This window comes from Hyperolius riggenbachi, chromosome 9, assembly GCF_040937935.1.
Source record: "Hyperolius riggenbachi isolate aHypRig1 chromosome 9, aHypRig1.pri, whole genome shotgun sequence".
In the NCBI taxonomy this organism is placed as follows: Eukaryota; Metazoa; Chordata; class Amphibia; order Anura; family Hyperoliidae; genus Hyperolius; species Hyperolius riggenbachi.
In genome coordinates, this window is record NC_090654.1 from 168,933,192 (window position 1) to 168,953,308 (window position 20,117).

A 20,117-nucleotide genomic window follows, 5' to 3' on the forward strand; every position below is an offset into this window, starting at 1 on the left:
TTGGGAACCACTGTTCTAGGAGATATCCCAGGAGAAAAGGGGAATTGCATATGGGCCTGTGTGTGTGTATACGTGCGTGCGTGTGTGTATATGCACGTGGGAAGAGGATGAGGTGGGGGGGCACAAAAATCAGGTTTCGCTCAGGGCGCTGTGAAACCTAAGGCCGACCCTGGTTACATGGTGACATTTTTACTGTTGGTAGATGATGTAGCTGCTGCATGTTTTTTTGGCAGTTGGAAACAGCTGTAAACAGCTCTTTCCTACAATGCAGCAAGGTTCACAGACAGGAAACTTCCAGGAGTACGTACTCAGAGTTTCTTGTGGGAGGGGTTTCACCACAATATCAGCCATACAGCGCCCCCTGATGGTCTGTTTGTGAAAAGGAATAGATTTCTCTTGTAAAAGGGGGTATCAGCTACTGATTGGGATACAGTTCAATTCTTGGATGGAGTTTCTCTTTAAGTGGACTGAAAGGGATGGCACTCAGGCCTCCTGTGTCTTAAAGCTTTATTGAGGTGGAGTGCACTTGGCTGGAGCCTGTAAGACAACAGGGAAACACTGCCACTATCTGGGATACTGCCAGGCTACCAGCCCAGCTATATCATAACAGGCAGTCATTATATTACATTCCCACATACATGTTACAGGAGATAGATAGATAGATAGAGAGAGAGAGAGAGAGATAGATAGATAGATAGATAGATAGATAGATAGATAGATAGATAGATAGATAGATAGATAGATGGATAGATATCAAAGCATACAGAAAAAGGAACAAGAGAAAATAATTTACAGAGATATTGCAGCAGTAAGATGTGAAACACTGCATGTCTTACATACAGCAGCCATTTCAGGCACATGGCTTCTCTAGCTTACATCATCTACTCAGCATAGCATGTACTGCAGGGCCTACAGGCTGCTAGAAAGCACTCATACACCTCTTTACATTCTACAGAACTATTATGGATGTATATCATAACTTTTTACAACAGATAAATGATCTTTAGCTTTAGAGAACAGACACAGATCCCCTTCCACAGTCAATCTTTGCACTGAGGAAACAAAACCAACAAGTGGAATACACAGGGTGCTTTCTGGAAGAGTCCATTACTAAGATTCAGCTGTTAACACTTCCCTCAGTTTTAGCTAATGAGACATTTAACCACTTAACGACCAGCTAATGTTGATAGGCGGCGGCTGGTCATTTGGGGTTTTACATTCAAACGGCCGCTCGTTAGAGCGACTGTTGTTCCATGTCAGTTCATGAAGGGTGTCTCCGTTAACAGCCTGCGAGCCTCTGATCACGGCTCGCAGGCTAATTGTAAACACGCAGGGAAAAAATCGCCGCTGTTTACATCAATACGACGCTGCTCCGCAGCAGCGCCGTAAAGGAGATCGGCGATTCCCGGCCTCTGATTGGCCGGGGATCGCCGGCATTTGATAGGCTGAAGCCTATCCTAGGCGGCACAGGACGGATTTCCGTCCTGCGCAGCCCATAGGGAGAGGGAGCGAGAGGAAGGGAGCGTTGAAATCGCTGCGGAGGGGGCTTTGAGGAGCCCCCCCCCACTCGACCATACGGAGCGGCGGCGATCAGACCCCCCCAGCAGGCCATCCCCCTAGCGGGGAAAAAAGGGGGGGATGTCTGATCGCCCTGCCTTTCACACGATCTGTGCTGCGGGCTGGAGAGCCCACGCAGCACAGATCTGCAAAACATAGCCAGGTCCTTAAGTGGTTAAAGATGTTTATTTTGCCTGTCCTGACACTCTGTTAACAGCTTTTGAACAAATTAAGAGAAAAAGAGAGAACACCAAGAGCCCAATATAGTGTAGTATGTACTGGTAAGGTATAATTGATAGAGTAATAATATTAATTTGATACTCACAAACCAGGGTTACCAAGTAGGCAACCACTGTCAAAGCAGGTGGGGAGATTGTCCTGACCCCACTCAGGATTAAAAAGTCGCTCTCTGTAGTTGAAGAAGGAAGGGTACAACCCTCCACCAAGGGTGGACTTGATGTAGATAATAGGATAACAGAGGCGCCAATAGGATAAAAAACACTAAAAGAACTTAAAAACCCATCTTGATAATAGAGGAGGCAGTGGTGGACTCACCCCCTCCAAGCAGAACACACGACTGTGGATTTTCAGTCAAAACAATTTTATTGGATACTCCAAATAAAGTGCAACGCGTTTCACGGGATACAACCCCGCTTCATCAGGGAATAACAGATAGGAGTAAACAGCATCTGCCAGTATCATCAACACAGAGGCGCTCAGTGTTGATGATACTGGCAGATGCTGTTTACTCCTATCTGTTATTGCCTGATGAAGCGGGTTTGTATCCCATGAAACGCGTTGCACTTTATTTGGAGTATCCAATAAAATTGTTTTGACTGAAAATCCACAGTCGTGTGTTCTGCTTGGAGGGGGTGAGTCCACCACTGCCTCCTCTATTATCAAGATGGGTTTTTAAGTTCTTTTAGTGTTTTTTATCCTATTGGCGCCTCTGTTATCCTATTATGTACTTTGAACAAATTAAACTATATTTAACAAGTGTACATTTCTGCAGCTCCTGTATGCTGGGCCGGATTTCTGGCAAGGCCCCCTAGGCCAAGGCCTAGGTCGGCAGAATTTTAGCAGTGTTTTGGGGCGACTAATGGGCTGTAATTGTATGGAGCAGGGCAGAGAGTGGCATCTGGTTAATTAATTCAATCGGGCTGCAGCCGCACGCCAGCTGCAGCTTGCACACTTCCCTCCTCTGTTTCCCTCCTCCGTTAACATACAATACATATGCTGCGGCGTGCAGCCATCCCCGTTCCGTTCATGGCCTTCCTGCATTACATAGGCATTAGCTAGCAGCAGGGCGGACTGAACGGGCTGGGCTCTGCATGTGGTGGACCGACTGTGGAAGGAGAATCAGCAGCTGCTCGGCTATCCCCCTCTCTAGCACTGCAGCTCCGTCAGATTTGTTTTGCCATTGTGTGCACTGCACGTTCAGCAGCCAATTGTCGTTCTCACACCCTGAGAGAGATGCTTGGGCATCCAATGGCGCTGCTCGAGGGGAGTGGCTTGGCCAGCGCTGTTATTTTACTGGCTGGAGGTGGACATGATGCCCAAGCCACTCCCCCCAAGGCGCGTCATTGGATGCCCAAGAGTCTCTCTCTGGATATGAGAACAACGATTGGCTGCTAAATGTGCACGGACAGTGCACACAATGCCAAAGCATGCCAGAACCGCCACGCTGGAGAGTGGGGAGCCGAGCAGCTGCTGATTCTTCTTTCACTGTGACGGGGGTGGGTGATTTTTCATTTTTTGTTACAGCTGATAAAAATCCTGCAATAAACCTGCAGAGTGGCTACTTCCTGTTTCCATGTTGTTAACATCCTGTGCTTTCAAAAGAGCTGATCTGCTGTGGCAGTCAGCTGACAGGGGAGAGATCAAATTACAACTTGTGATTAGACACAATTAAACAGGCTAAAAACATAGTGCATAGAGTACATAGAGGATGTATTTCTCTATTTTTTCCTATTATCCTGAGCAAGACTTCAGGTCCACTTTAAGACTGCATATGTTTGCCGGGCGAAAATTGTGTGCGTGTGTGTATGGGGGCGGGGGGTAGGGGGGGCGGCTGGTCATAGCTGCCCTAGGGCGGTAAAAGGTACAAATCCGGCCCTGCCTGTATTTCAGTATGACGCTCTTGCAAACCTGCAGATTGGATATTTGGTGAAACTTCATGTGCCTAAAATTCACTGTGTACACAAGTAACTAACAAACAGCGAATTTGTAGAATGTGAGAAATGAAGCTACAGATAAGTGCTCATAAATTCCATTGCAAGCAAGCATGCAAACAATCAGGCTGCTGCCAACTTCTAAACTGCACCGTATGGGAGTAAAATAAATACTTACATTTATATGAAAGTGTTACACTCAGTAAAGGTTTCATCCTGGCACAGTTATTATTACATTATTATTATTATCTGGTAATTTAGTAAGCAAAGTGTCCAAATACTAACTTTCTTTGTCAATGAAAAGCTACACAGCTAAAGCTCTGCTTTCACAATTTAGTCTCATGTCCTGAAGCAGTGCAGCTGAAGGTGTTAAAAACAGGTTCATTGGACAAGATTGTGCTGTGCAAACTAAAGTGGAGCTGTGTGCAAACATCTGTCTTTAAAGATTACGTTCATGAAGTCTGAAGGTGGCTTATGTAAGTGTGTCTGACTGAGAATTGAATTGGATATCTGCTAATCAGCTTATGCATAGCATAAACAAACACAGGACTTGGAGACTGGCTGGAAGATGCAGTTATGCTTTAATGTCTTTTGCCAGTGTTCCATCTTCCTCCTGAAGTGTACTGTGCGTTTTCTGTTCTCTCACTACTTCCTATTGTAAAGAAAGCAGGCACGTCAGCAGCTGCATTGCCTGAAGCGGACATTATAAGACAGCTGGGTTACACACGTCACATGACAGCCCTGGCTCTGTCACCATCCTGCACCAAAGGCTGGCCTGCTCTGAGATGTCATTAATTCATCTTAACTATGAGCTTACCCACTTGGCTTGGCAGCAGCAATATAGCAGATTCAGGACAAACTTATCTTGGGGTGGATAATTTGTTCGGTCTCAGGGGGCTTCTGGTTTTTTAATAATGTGGTAATAGAAATTCTATTCGATTGCCATTTGAATAGTCTAATTACAGCCGCTAATTTAAATTGTAGGCAGTAGAAAAGATGGAGGTTAATTTAGGGCCTCTGGAGTCTTTTCACTTTCACTTACAGATAGAAATCAGGTAACAGTTTGTAGCTAATTACGTCAGTGAATTACATATTTAGTCCCTCTTAATTTCTCTGCAGGAACAGGTAGGATGCCAGACCGCAGTGTCTGAAAAGTCAGATTTAATTTTTTAATAACAGATAAATTGTTAAAGCAATGTGATATTGTGCAGAGGAGATTATCCGGGCTAGGTGACTGCAGTCACGTTTGAATAGTTTATCCTGCTAATGACTGCAGGAATAATTCACTGCCATGTAGTCGCTACTCGAAACGCTTAAAGAGAACCTGAACTGAAAATTAAAAGTCAAAATAAGCATACGCAGGTCATACTTACCTCCTGTGTAGACTACTCCTCAATCTCTTTCTCCTCTCCCGCATCCTGTTTGTCCACTGTGATCGATAAAATTCTCCATCCTCCATCTTGAAAATGGCCATTACTCCATAAGTCTCCTGGTCAGCACACTGTTAAACTGTAATATTGACCACTTGAGCCATAGGGAAACATGGACATTACCTTGCACATTCAGTTGTAACTGACAGCAGCTGATATATAACTGAAAGCAACTGATATGTTTCAGTTCTGACAAAATATTGTCAGAACTGGAAGGGATCACTGTAAGAAGAAAAAGGTGAGCTTCTGAGAGGAGCCGAGAGCGAAGTAAGTATGTAATATTCATTTGAAGCTACGTCATGTGTTTATTTTAAATAATTTTGCTCAGTTCAGGTTCCCTTTAAACAAAGAAACAGAAACAGCCACTGTTGATGCAATTGAAGTTTGTGGCAATCTAAATGAGAAGTTAACTGAATGCAGTCCTTTTGTAAAATATTTCATGAATTTGTTAACATTTAAATTGCATTCCCTCTAAACACAAAGAAATTTGGCCTAAAGAAAAAAAAAAATCTGGAAAATATTTTACATCTCCAAAATTCCAGGGATGATAACCCAGCAAGGGCTTGATTCACTAAACCGTGATAACTGATATCACTGTCGCGCTAGCGTTTTGCACACATTATAATGCACGTAATGTTTTGCAAGTTTTCGTGCGTTATCGTGCACAAAACATTATGCGTGTTATAACACGCGCAAAACGCTAGCGCGACCAATATATCAGTTATGCAAGTATGCATGTCAGTACCACATAAGCAATCATTTAGAAATGTCAGAAGTTTTAAATTGCTTTGACTGATGGGGAACACACTCTACTGCTTTTAAAAATGTCATACATACGTGTACATAACCATAATAGCATGAACAGGCATTTTTGGAAATCTAAGTTGCAAGTGCGTATGGGCCATTGTGTGTCACCTTAATTGCTTCTTCTTAGCCAGGGCTGGTTCTAGAATTTTTGTTGTCTGAAGTGAGTCCATCAGCCCACTCCCTCCCCCCAAGTAAGAAGTGTGGCCAGTCTTCACTCACTTGTATGCAGCTAAGCTTCATGTTTACTTGCTTTCCTAGAATTCTGTTTTAAGTAATTTTTTTCCACCACATAGCATCTGTCTATAAATATCTTACATAATAGAAATATATTTTATTTCCTATCTTATAATGGTGTTTTTTATGATAAAAATGGACATATTGTAATAGCTTTCACCCTGCAGAAATCACTCAGCCTTCCGCACCTAATTTTTCATCAGTGAGCAAGATGTTGATGGCACTTTGTTGATACTACCACAAGCTCATAAATAAGAAAACAAATAACCTGTGGTTATTCTTTGAGGTGATTTTAATGTACATGGTTGATGGAGTGCAAATATTTTCCAAAAATGGTTCATGATCTATTACCTAAAACTTATTATCATTCAGGTTTCCTCGATGATCTGATTTCTGCCAGGCTTTCAGTCACTTTGTCACTTTTATTGGCATGATTCTCCATGTCTGCTACATATACGATACTAGATGACTGTTAAATATTACTGTTCTCCTTTTTCAACAAAGTATGATGTCATTTACTATGTCTTAGAGACCATGGTGGCCATATTTTTAAATTTATGAATATATCGTTGATTGTTTTCACTGTGTTTAACAATAGGCACAGCTGTCTTTGGTAAGATACAGTATGTGTATTTTTACTTCACTTCCACAGTCACAGAGTGACACTAAGGCCCTTATTCAATTCACTCCTTCTCCTACATTTTCTTCCAGAATATAATTTTCACCTGCTTGAAATATCTTTTCAGGACTCTCCAATTTAAAAAGTGCCATAAAGTAAGTAGCAAAGTAATGTCAAAAGTATTTTCTTGCTTGGTGGTGGCTTATAAAGCATTTTATTGATTGAGTGTGAAAATATCATCTTGGATAAAACTTAGGAGAAAACATGAAACAATACCAGTGGTGCCGACCAGGTAGCCACAGCCACAGGGCTCCGGCTCTCTCACTCTATTTTCTGCTCTTTTCCCCTGGACCCCAGCCGAAATGAACATCTAGTGACCACCCATGGCTCCCCACACCATCGGCTGCATGTGCAGCTCTCTGGCTCCCCGGGCTCGCACAGTGTCGCCATGTGGATCCGCCGAGAGTCAGCTGACATGCTGACCTGCAGAAGATCCGCTGTGACCTCCACCGGCTGCCCAGCTCCGTGGGCTTGTCTGCAGGAAGGAGGGATGAAACGCAGGTTTCGCCTGGACGCCTCCTAGCTGATCGGCGCTCCTCTTCGGCTGGGGGGGATTTTGGATGTGGCTTCCTCTTCTGCCGCTGCCCCGGACTGTCCGCTGCCGGGACGGAGGAATGCCAAGACAGGCAACTGCCATGAGACTGCGGGGCCGACCCGGCTCTCAGGGCTACTGCCGCTCACCGCCCACCTCTATTGGCTTCACCGGCTCTCTGCGCCGGACTCCTTACCGACGCCTGCTGCTCTCCACGCCTCTGTTCACAGCCGCAGGGGATCTGGGACTCTAGCCTCTCCACGTGGGCTACAGCCACCCTCACAACGCTAGCTGCAACTTTTTTTCACCGCCCAGGTATGTGATTCAGGGCAGCACCACTGCTATTACCGCCACTGAAGCCACTCAATTGCTGCCGAATGCCAACCATTGCGATACAGGCCTTTTCTTTCTTTCGGCCTCAGGCCTCCAACCCACCTCGCTGGACTAGGCCGCAAGCCAGGAGCTGGATTTTGGAGCACAGCCACATGGAACTGCCAGCCATACCACCAGTCAGCAGGTCACTGCTGCGGCACCAGGACTCACCTCTTTCTCTGCACTTCTTTTCTCTCTTTATCTATTCCTCTCTTTCTCTCTCTCTCTTCCTCTATCTACTCTTTTCCAGGACACTGCAGGGCATCTGGAGCTGCTGTGGAGCGAGCGAGTGCCGTCGATAGTTGGCAGGCTGCTCCCCTCACATAGCACTCCAGACTTCCCCACGCGTCCTTCACTATGGTTATGTGCGTTATGTATATATAGGTAGATGCTTACTGTGTATACTGTACCTGATTGTATGTGTTGGACCGCATGTATGTGTTGTACCATCTCCGACCCTGTATGAGCCAAAATTAATTCCGGGTACAACCCCTGTTGTACTTGGCAAAATAAATATGATTCTGATTCTGAAATGAATATAAGTTTATGACAATATTGGTGCATATCGATTAATCTCAGTATTGGTGCAGCCCTGGGTTGCTGTCAGAGAGAAAAACTTTATAGTTTATATGTAGAGGAAAGAGAATCTGAAAACAACTCTATCTAACCCATAGTTACAGACACTGGAAGTGACAATCTTCTTAGTCTCCAAAGAAAATAAATAAAGATATGACTGTCACTTCTGGCTGATGTGATAAAATATGAAATGGGTATGATTCTTTCATTTTTTCCAAAGCAGTCTCCAAGTTCTCCTGCCTTTTTGACCTGGACACTTTGCTATGGTGAACCTAAACTATTGAGTTTAGATCTGCCGTAGGAATGCATCCAAACTGTCTCATTGTCCCTGTCCTGTACATTAACTCGTCTACATGGTTCAGGTTTGACAGCAAAGTTCATATTTCTTTGAGTTTATTTTATGCCTTCGTAAACTGTAGCATTGATGTTCTTTGTAGAAATAAAACATGGGAGATGGAATGTCCTGTTCTAAGTAATAGGAGTCATTATAAAACAGATAAGCGCTTAGCTGGGGGCCACAATTGGGCTTTTACTCTCTGACACATAAAATCCAAACACGGATATAGATTAAATCTTCCTGGAAACTTGTTTTCTTCATTCTCAGCTAAATGGATAGTGACAGAAAAAATACGAGTAAATATATATGGCTTAGCAAGAGATTAAAGTAATAAAGCTGCTTATTTTTTTCTGCTGAGCTAGCTTTCATACAGCAAGCCCAATTCTTATGAAAAGGCTATGGGCCTCACCAGAATGAAAAGGGGCTTATGGCCTCTTTAATATCTGGACTATATTTGAATAATTAAAGAAGTGGGCAGTTGATCCTTATTTTTTCCAGCCTGAAGTCCCTCTTTATGGCTCTGAACATGCTGTTTTCTGCAGCTTCTTATTTTATCTGGGGTATAGGGGAGGATATTTTTCCCCTGTCTTGTGTCTGATTGCTAACAGATCTATTTGTACAATGGATTGTTACCCTGCGGGTCATTGCCTGTCTAAGCAGGACACAAAAAGTAGAGACAACTGAACTCCAGACTCACAAGACAAAAATGTGTAATGTATTCAAAATTTACAAAATAAAAAAAAAAATAGTTAAAATTAAAAAAATATAAACCTTAATATACAATGCCTGATATTTCAGGCCTCTGAATGCCAATGGAGGTAGCTGTTTATTCTGCAGCCTGCCACCTTCTCCTGAGCCATTCTACAGTGCCTGCTGCAACTTACATCAAGAATAATGGGGCATACTCCAATATTAGTAGGCACAAATGAATGTCGTGGGGTGAATGATGGCTGTCCTGGTGACCAAGGCCGGCATGAGGTCTGGTGTAACAGGCCAAGTTTTTACATTTTAGTTAATGACATGCAAAAACAATAAGTGACCCAATCAACCACCTCTTCTGCATTCTGGGAAATAATAGTGTTCTTCTGCAGAAGATCACATATGCCATGGCCGTTGAAATGACATACCACCACAACCCCGAGTACCTCTTACCTCTTAGATACCTAATACTTCACAACCCCCAGAGCCTCTGCCTGTCATGTTTGTTGTAGTGAGTAATCAGCCAAGGAGTATTGCCAGAAATGTCTGTGACATTTCACCGACACACTGACCGTCTGATATTCCCGACACTAACTCACAGTAAGGTTAGGTAACACTGGTTTGTTGGTGTAACACTGTACGCTAATCACTCAGTGTCACAAATGTCCATGACACTGTATAATATTTTTTTAAGGACACAATGATTGTCTCATATCACCAACAGTCAGTCAGGGCTAATTCTAGGTACAATGAGGCCTCAGGGAAAATTAACCTGGAAGCCCCATGACAGGACCCCCCCCCCCCCCCCCCCACACACACACACACACAGCAGCATTAGGGGCTGCCGCCACCCCCCAGGTCTCCCCACAACTTTATTTTGATCCCCAAAGCCTCTTCCGTAGCAGGTTACAAGCTCCTCCATATGTCTGAGGCTCTGTGCACTCTGGTCTTCATGGTCACAGGGGAGCTTCTCCTCTGTAACTTGGTGCATGTTATTATGTTTAGCATGCACCAGGTCATGGAAGAGTGCGCCCCTGTGAGGATTAAAAAGGGAGACACACAGTTTTGTTGGTGTAACACTGCACGCTAATCACTCGGTGCCAAAAACACTGTATTCAGGACACACTGACTGGCTGTCTGATATCACAAACAGTAACTCATAGTAAGGTTAGGTGATGCAAGTATTGGTGTGACACAGAGCTCTGACGGGGCTACATATGCTGACAGTCTGATGTTATGTTGGGTGAGGAATGTGACGTATGCGCAGTCACCCTCCAATTCCTGTTCCCTTTGTCATGCAGTTTACCATTCAGCCTCAGACCCTCAGGGAATCCTGAAGGCAGTCAGCACTGCAGGCAAAGTAACCTTTTAAATTGGCTGGTGAGTCCACACACAGTCCAATTTCGATATACAATTGATACAATCTGGGCTCTCATATAGAGGCCAGGTCGCTGTCACCAATCCGCAATAAAGCGTGTAAATGCACTAAGTCTAACTCTAGCTAAATCCAGTAGGAAAAAGGGTTAAATTTACAATCTTTCTAGAGATAGCAAAACTACCGATATTAATATCAAAACTTTTATGATAACGTCTCTAAGGAGATGCGAATCCTTTTGGCGGAAATTTTCAGAACAGCACTTAGACAAACTATTTTTTAATCATTTATTTAAAGAAATAATGCAGTACTAAATATAGCAAATTAAACAAATCGATACAGTAATAATAAAGATTAAATGGGAAAATAACTATTGAGTCCTTTTGCGGTAATAAGTCCAACAGAAGTGTAACGATCGGTGTCAGCACACAGAGAGAATCTGATTATTGGTGATCTGCAGTATCACCAAGAATACAGATATATACCTGATTATTGCTGATCTGCAGAATCACCGATAATCCAAGTATAACTAACCTCTGGACACTTAGATAGTGTGAGTGTTTGGTGCAACAGTAATGACTTTGAGTAAAACCACCCCAGGAGCAGGTGGTTTTTGGCAGTATGGGCGATACTGCCTTTTGAGAAGTACAAGAGCCTTCCAGCAGCCTTAGACCTCCAAAGGGGTGGAGTCCCAGGCTGAAGGTAGGAGGGACCTGTGAGTGAGTGACACTTGAAGGTGGATGTCACTAGCAGGTCTGGAGACTATCTCTTAAAGGAGAGAGATAGCTCTCGAGGTCGGGCAAGCCAGGTCGGCAACACACAGACAGATAAGGTACAGAGACAGTAGGCTGATTCGGTATCCAAGGCAGGCAGGGTTGGCAACAGATAATCAGATATGCGTAGGTACCGAATCAGAGAGAAGAGGGATAGTCAGGAGCATTAGGTCATAACAGATATCAAACAATGCCTAGTCTTGGGTGTGAGGTCCGTGGTCTCTACACCCTGGAACTAGTCTGGGGTATACTAAGATGGTACACAGTATCCCTAGTCTTGGGTGTGAGGTCCGCGGTCTCTACACCCTGGAACTAGTCTGAAGTATAACAAAATGATAACACAAGTCCCTAAGCTTGGGTGTGAGGTCCATGGTCTCGACACCCTGGAACTAGTCTGAATAATAACACAATGATAACACAAGTTCCATAATCTTGGGTGTGAGGTCCGTGGTCTCGACACCTGGAACTAGTCTGAATAATAACACAATGATAAGCAGAAGTAATCTGGCTCAGTGTGAATTTCCAGATCCTCCTGGTTCAAACACACTGTAGGATTTGACTAAGGTCTGAGTGCTTCCACGTAGTGTTCGCAACGGCAGACCACTTAAGACTGAGCAGCAGTAACTATATATAGAGCAGCGCTCTCCGGCGCCACCCATCAGTGATTGACCAATAGTCACTTGCTCTGAGGTCAGCTGACCCGCTTGGTCAGCTGATCCCTCCTTGGCTGTCATAAATGTTTTGCCTCTCAGCGCGCGCACGCGTATTCCTGAATCTGTGTGAATTAACAGACCCAGCCACACCAGACGCACGCTGCTGCGTGCAAACCGCCGCGCGGCTTTTCCACGTTTCCTTACAAGAAGATATGAAGTCCAGTTATGGAAAGTTCTGTGGAATGGATAGAAGTCTTTGAATGAAATGCCAATCCTTTTGATGATAGATGGATGGCTGGACAAAAGACTCCCCTCTGTGTCCAGCAGTGTTGTTTTAACTCTTTCTCTGCCAGAGGGCGTAGTTGGAAAAGGAGATGGGGTGTGTGCCTTCTCCCGCCCTTTGTCATGACAAGCAGAAAGAATATGCAATAACTGGGAATGGTCATAACTCGGCGACAGCCGGCTATAGCCCGCAGCGAGTGATACAGGCACGCTTCTGGTGTTCTCTCTGTCACACAGGTACCAAACACGTGTGCATTTGTTTATTCCACTGCGGAGCACACTGTTGCTAGCTTTCAGAAGGTGTAATTGTCATGCTCAGTGGTCCAACCGCACACAAACCATATTTAATAATTGTCTGCTAATTTTGAAATGGCTAGCATCAAAAGAAAACTGATTAATTTAGTAAAATGTCTGAATGACTTATTCCTTCATATCAAGGTGAATCAAAATTAATTTCTCTACTCTGGTCAGGCTACGTGCAGGAATGTGGACCTGGATGATTTTACGATGTATCCCTGTATCCTGCTTCTTATCAGAAGCCTTTTTTAGTAGATCTGTGCTATGTGGATGGCTCTGGTTTTAGGGTTTATTGGGGCTTCCCTAGGGGACCATGTCATGTGAGGTGGGTTTGTTGTTTTATGGCCCCCCCTTGATAGCTAAGCTCTTCCTGGGAAGGAGAGGGATTGCTTGGCAATAAACACGAGCATAAACAAACACTCACATTCCCCAGAGCAGGGCTGTGGGATGAAAGAGCACTGATTTTCTAAAAGCAGGCTAATGAATTTAAAAAAAAAAAAAAAAAAAAAGCAGGCTAATGAATTTAAAGGGGTACTTTAGATCAGATTTTGTGCACATTTTCATGTGCTTGCCACAATGGTGTTCGAAAAATCGTGACAGGGGGTTTATATGTTTATGTGTTAAATGCACTGCACATTTATTCACTCCTGATGAAGGCGTAATGCTGAAATATGTAGAGTATGTCTAGTTAATGCACAGGGTGTATCGTGTACCCCCTCACTGTCCACTTTATTTGTGTCTTGTATATGGGAGGAAGATTCTAAGGGACTGGTTATTTATGCACCTTGATTGATAATTATTATAGGGGAGGACCACTACAATAGTCCTTAGGTCCTTACCTATGTGCATATACCTGCAATTTTTCTCCCTTTGGCATCATACCCTACAATGACACAAATGTGTTGGTGAGACATACACCAACATGGTCTGTTTTGTATATATATTTGTTTGTTCGCTGTCCATATATTTTATTTTTTATCCTGAACTAATAAAAGTTACATTTTAGTGCTATAGGGGCCTGCCCCGTGAGAGAACACGTATTAGGACTCTCTGATGTGAGTTCAGGTCAAAAAATGGCTCCATGGGAAAGAATAAGGACGTCACGATTGGCCCATATAGTTTGTGTTAGACGGCTGGCAAAGAGTTCTGCCATCCCTGCTGCTGAATAGAGATATCGCTCTGGCAGTTACTTCAGCAAAAAAGGAAGGAGAATAATTCAATGTTATTTGTGGAAGTGAAATTTATATCCTTGTTGGTCTTTTATGATTACTAGATTAGTTTAAAAACCAAAATGTCATTAAGATGACATTAAGTAATACATTTAAATTAAAATATTTAGATTTTTGTTTCATATTTTCTGCTCTTTATCTCCTAGATTTAGTACTAAAATAGTTTTTTTTTCTTAACTAGGAAATAATGTATATTACAAATTTTTAAGCTTCCTCAAACAATATGACTGGGTATTTTGTATCTAGAAAAAAATGATTGTTCTAACGCTGTACAGTAAAGATGAAAGAAGTCCTTAATGAGCAAGTGGGCATAACTATCAGGCAATGTATATCAAAAGGTTACAGACAGCATATATTGTACAGCTAAGGCCCGGTTCACATTAGCGGTGGCCGTCCGGAATCGCCGTGCCGGAGCCGCACCGCTTGCAGAACGGACAGAACGGACGCACGGCATAGCAATGAAAGCCTATGCGTCCGTTCACATGCGTCCGTTCTGCCGGACCGGAGCCGGACCGGATCCGGGCCGGTTCCGGCCTCCGGCCTCCGTTCCAACATGCGCTATTTTTTGATCCGGCTCCTCCGGCAGCCGTATCCGGGGCGGAGCCGGACTGCACCATCCGGCCAATACAAACCAATGGGAACCGGAGAGCGCACAACACACTGGCTGAGAAATCCGGATGTTCTACCCCACTTCCTATGCGGATTGTTGCGCCGATATTGGATGGGGACACATGGGCAAGCATTTTGGAGTGGAGCAGCACAGCTGGATCCGGATCCGGAGATGTTGGCAGCATGTCGCAGGTGGAGGTGAGTGCTAAACAGCAGAGGGCCTGATTCCACAGGTCCCCCTTCTGCTGACCTCCCAGACCCCAACATTTTTTTTGTTTTTTACGTTACTTTTGCCAAACGGATCCGGATCGCATCCTGATGAACACCTGATGCAACCTGACCGGATCCGGATCGGATCCGGATCAGAACCGTACGGTTCCGATCCGGATCCGGTCCGGATCCGGTCAGGTCATCCGGTCCGTTTGGCAAACAACCGCAAGTGTGAACCGGGCCTAAGTTAGCCCCAATAAGCCGTTTTCACATAGATGTGCACTTGTAGTAAGACAGATTCAATCTAATGAACCTCAGTGCAGGCTATCAGGAATTGGATTGTTGCCCCAGTCTACCATAAATGGAAACAATAGTAAATATAAATAATTTTAAAACATGAACATCCATTATACAATAGCAGCTTAGTTGAGCAAATGATTCTAAAGCTGAAATCAATTAGAGAATAGTGATAATGTTGCCACCTTGCGCCACTCCATTTTGATTTTAATCAGAAATCTGATCAGGATTAGGAATTGGTTGAGCTGTTGCACCCACTAACTTTGTACTGATTAATGTTGTATATAAGTACATTGCCATTGGTCTGCCACTGCACCTGCCTCTAACCAAATATGTGACTACTTTGGTATAAAATGTCCTTTTTCCAAGATAAAAATCAGTGCTTTATACTTAACTTTTCTCAGTTAAATTTACGCCTACTTGTTCTTCTGCCTTCTAGGTTCGAATATTCACATACTTGATTGGAAGAGAAGTTGCCTTTGCAGATAATCTAAAATGGATGGCATGTGCCAATAAGGGTGAGTCATTTTTGTTTGTGTGTCATAAATAAAGGTTAAAGACTTACAATACAAAAATAAGTGTCGAATTATACCATCAGAGCGTGTATAATATGAGTGCAATGATGAGCTTTATACTCTTGTGGTGAAAATGTAGTATGTACAGCTTATGTAACCTGTAGGAATAAAACAACCTTCTTGTCAGGAGTCAGGCCTGCTCTCCCTCTCTGGCATTGTCATCTTCAGCTGGGGGGCAGAGAATCTTCAGAGTTGTCTGCTCCCATCTTCCATATTCCATGCTGGTAATCAGGCTCCTGCCCTGTGGGCTACATTATCATCCCCTTCCTGGCGATGGTAGTCTGCAGATTCTCAGTCATGGAGAAGCATGGGGTCAGTTTGATTAGGTGATTTGTCGGGCTTGGATTTGCTGTGATCACTTCCTGCTTTAATCTACACATTGATTAAAAATGTCAGATATTTGTAATCAGAGTCTTAAAAATATAATACTCCGAAAAACAAATCATATACTTAAGCTACACATGAGCAATTCTATGGCTTATGTTAATTGGTCAATATAATTCTCCTCAACAAAAGAAGCAAGTTTCTCTTTCTGCGAAGCCTACTGCTAGGATTGTTTTAAGGTTAACGCATTAACAATGTACAGCTCAGATTTGTAAAACAGAGATAGCTTTACTGATATACTGTAATTATGAATAATAATAAATATTTATGTGAAAAATCTAAAATCCTGCAGCAGACAGCATTGATATATAATGTAAAATATACAAATACTAATCTAGCACCAAAAGAGTTACCCTCAGCTCAGCGTCATAGTTTCTGCTTATTTAATATGCAAATGGTTACCAAATGACAAATAGCTGCCAATTTACACCTACTTCCTGCCACTGATTAGGCTGGGAAAGGGGAGGGTAAGCAACAATGCAATTGAGGGAGTATAAGAGTTGTGTTCCCCATGTAATGTGCCTCTGAAAGTAGCTGCCAGAAAACAGAAAACCATAACTTCAAGAGGCTGAGTTACTGTCCTGCTTTGTTTATGGGTGTTGTACTGTCCTGTTATCCTGTGTTATTCAAAAATCTGTGAGTTTGAGATGAGCATGAGTGGGATGAGGAGTCTCTATAGCAGTGACAGGTGACTGATCTCAGTCACATATGAACAGCAGAATGCAAAAATAATTCATCATAATGATGCACCTTCCAAAAAGCAGGAAAGAAAGAACTGATTTTCTCAAAAACTTTTCTTTTTTTTCTCAATGGGCTGCTCTTCACAAAACACTGTATGTGTCAGTAAATCATTAACTATGCATATGACATGTTGTTCTGGGCAGTGGGCACTGCTTCCCCACCCTTTGCTCCAATGCCATGGACAGGGGACAATGGCATAGCTACTTGTGGACCCGGGGGTGGGGAGCCACAGCAGAAAAATACTGTATATTAGAGTAGTATGCATTTTCACTTAAGGTATCTACATATAGACACCTTGCTTACTTTTGCCTTTTTCAATGTGTGTTTACTTTAAGCTTTTTTAAGGAGAGCTCAATGCAATTCAGTTGGCTTCACCAGATGTTTGAACTATTACTGTATTTTTACCAATTAAAAAAAATATGACCACCACAAGAAAAACTTACCAAAGTTGTCAGCTGTTCTCCATAGAGCAGCCTCCTTGGCAACTTCTACTACTAGTTGTTTCACTACTGCAAAATTTAAACATTTTTAGGAGTTGTTCTCAGTAGTGGAGATCATATTGTATGACATTTTAACAGGGGCGTAACTAGAAATCACTGGGCCCCCCTGTGAAAAGCTGGATGCCCCCCCCCCCCCCCCAGCCATAGGTGCCAAATAATCGTAATGGGGCAGTGTTTCACTGTAATATAATTGTAATGGGGCAGTGCTTCACCATAAAATAATCATAACGCAGCAATGTTTCACCATAAAATAATCACTCACCTGGCAGTGAGTCTCTTCTTCTGGCCAGCCTCTGGCGCACAGCTCCCCCAACAATCTTCCTGCAGCAAATCTCCCGCGCTGACAGTCAGAGAACAGGGCTATGGGAAGATGGCACTCAAAGCCCTGTACTGGAGACACAAATAGTCTCCAGTGCAGGGCTTTGGATGCCATCTTCCTGTAGCCCTGCTCTGCCTCCCGTTAGACTCCCGCAGGCTAAGGTGAGCTGCCGGCTGCGGAGAATGAACTGGTGCGGCATCTATTAGATGCTGTGGACAGTTCGACACCTGGGGGTCCTGCAATCGGGCGGCAGCGCTGCCCCCGCACATGGCTCTTCTGTCCCCCAAAATGGTCCCGGGAGAGCCCCAGAGGGGCCCCGGGCCCCCCTGCAGCTGAAGAGGGGTTGCATACCCTATAGTTACGCCCCTGCATTTTAAACTGCTGCAATTATGTTCTTTTTTCCTCCTATTTATATAGCAAAGTGCCTTCCTGTTGGAGCCTTGTACAACTTCTTCATGTAGTAAATAATGGGAGACCTAAGCTGAGGCAATCTAATGAATTATGCCATTTATAAATACATTTAACCTACAATCATATTAGTAAGCTTTGAGGAAGCTAGATGAATTGTTCTTCTTTAAGTAAACATATACATCTTGCATTATCTTGCTCCATAGCAATTGGATCTGCATTGTACTGTGTGCAGTGCAATTTAACTAAGTGTGAATAGACAGAGGTTACTGTAATGAATTTGTTCTGGAACACTGATATATAAAACATTTCTTGAAACAATTATTTGTATATATAATGTGAATATCAGAAGACTGTTCATATTGATGGTTGTAATGTTGTACAGCAGGTCTCTGATGATTGTTGGTGGTCTTGCTCCATCTAAACAATAGTTATTTAATCTAGTGATCTGTCATGAGACAATTCATAAAATTATCTACAGCAGCCTGTTGTAATAAAACTCAGTGGTCACAATATTAAACAATATCATACATAATTGAGAGGTAAAAAGAAAAAAAAACGCAACGGGCGGCTAACTGGTGCAGTATTGCTGAATAAGAGATGTTAGACGATACACTTAGTGGAGTAATATTTACAAAAGTAGGTTGCTAATCTGGCAACCACTTGTATAGACTTGTGGAAAATTATCCTCCCCACTCAACCTTGAAACTTTAAATATGGTCACAGATCTCAGAAAATGAGTTTTAATTGAAAAAATTCAAACCTCATCTGGAGTAAAAACAAACAAAACAAATACATAAATAAATAAATAAAATGCAAGAGGCATCCAATCAAAGGTATAAACATCTAAAATCAATTAAAGGACAGGTAATTGAAGGCTTACCTTCAATGATTCATTGAACATAACATTTCAGACTCTTATTCTGCTAAAAAAAATTACAACACGTTTCATGGCTAGCAGCCGCTTCATCGGGTCAATAAACAAAGCAAGGTTCTTGGTAAGATAAAGTTCTGAGTGCCTGTCCATGCGCTTCACCTCACCATAAACCTTGCACTGTTTATTTACCTGATAAAGCATCCACTAGCCATAAAATGCATTGTCAATTTTTTGTGCAGAACAAAGGTCTGAAATCTTATGTTCAGGTAATTATACAAGGTAAGCCTATACTTACCTTCCCTTTAATTGAATTCAATTGTCTATACCTTTAATTGGGCACCTCTGAATTTTTTTTTTAAATATCATGCATAAAGCTGTTTATGTTTAGGGAGTACAGGTATGTACACTGTTTACCTAATGAAGAAACAAAGGTGGATTTGTAAAGTCATTTTAGCTGCTACTGTAATGTGTAAATCACTCCTGATATTCAAGTCCTTGCTGTTGTACTGAACACCAAATCCCTCAGTTCTCTCCACTCCCCATCAATCATCTGTTCTCCATCCTGTTGTCTATAGGCAGCTGAGTTATTCAGCGTGTCTCTGGGAAATTAAAGTGCATCTAATTTCTAACTCAGCCCCGGAGTTCAGGCATTAATCCACCAGTGGGTTGGCCAAACACACAGCAGTCAAAGAGGTCACTGGTCCTAAAATCAATTTTACTCAAGGATCATTTCTTCCTTGAGTGCACCGCACAACACACAGCGGTTTGCAAAATTTCCACCTCGCTGGCATTTGGACAGCTCCGTCCTTGTCCTGGCAATAGATCACTAGGGAGCCTCTATCTACCTTGTCTGTATTGCGGCTCCATTTTGTACTAAGAATATGCTAAGCACTTTCAGTACACGTTCTCCGCTAGATCTGAGGCAGAAGTAGGACATATCTTGTGGGAGAGGGTGTTTAATGACGCATATCGGCAACCCATTTTAAATACATTAGAACAATCAAGAGCTAGAAATCCCAGCAGAGGCGTTCATGAAATTGACATTCCATTTTGCCAATGTGCTGTAAGCAAGTAAACTTTTGAAAGTTAAATGACAAAATTAGGTGATTTTAAACAGATCAGTAATTGAAGATTGGTATCTCACATATAGCTTACACTAAACCAGTGGCGTACCTAGGGCATTTGACACCCGGT

General features: G+C 42.9%; 1 protein-coding gene across 4 annotated transcripts in view; it reads left to right on the forward strand.

The window, feature by feature from the left end:
* CACNA2D3 (calcium voltage-gated channel auxiliary subunit alpha2delta 3) overlaps positions 1-20,117 on the forward strand; it is a 1,137,695-nt gene that overhangs the window by 137,875 nt on the left and 979,703 nt on the right. For all 4 annotated transcript variants that reach the window (XM_068253668.1, XM_068253670.1, XM_068253669.1 and 1 more), the window contains exon 3: positions 15,559-15,637. In XM_068253668.1, the coding sequence (XP_068109769.1) occupies positions 15,559-15,637 (79 nt within the window). The remainder of the gene's footprint in view (positions 1-15,558; positions 15,638-20,117) is intronic.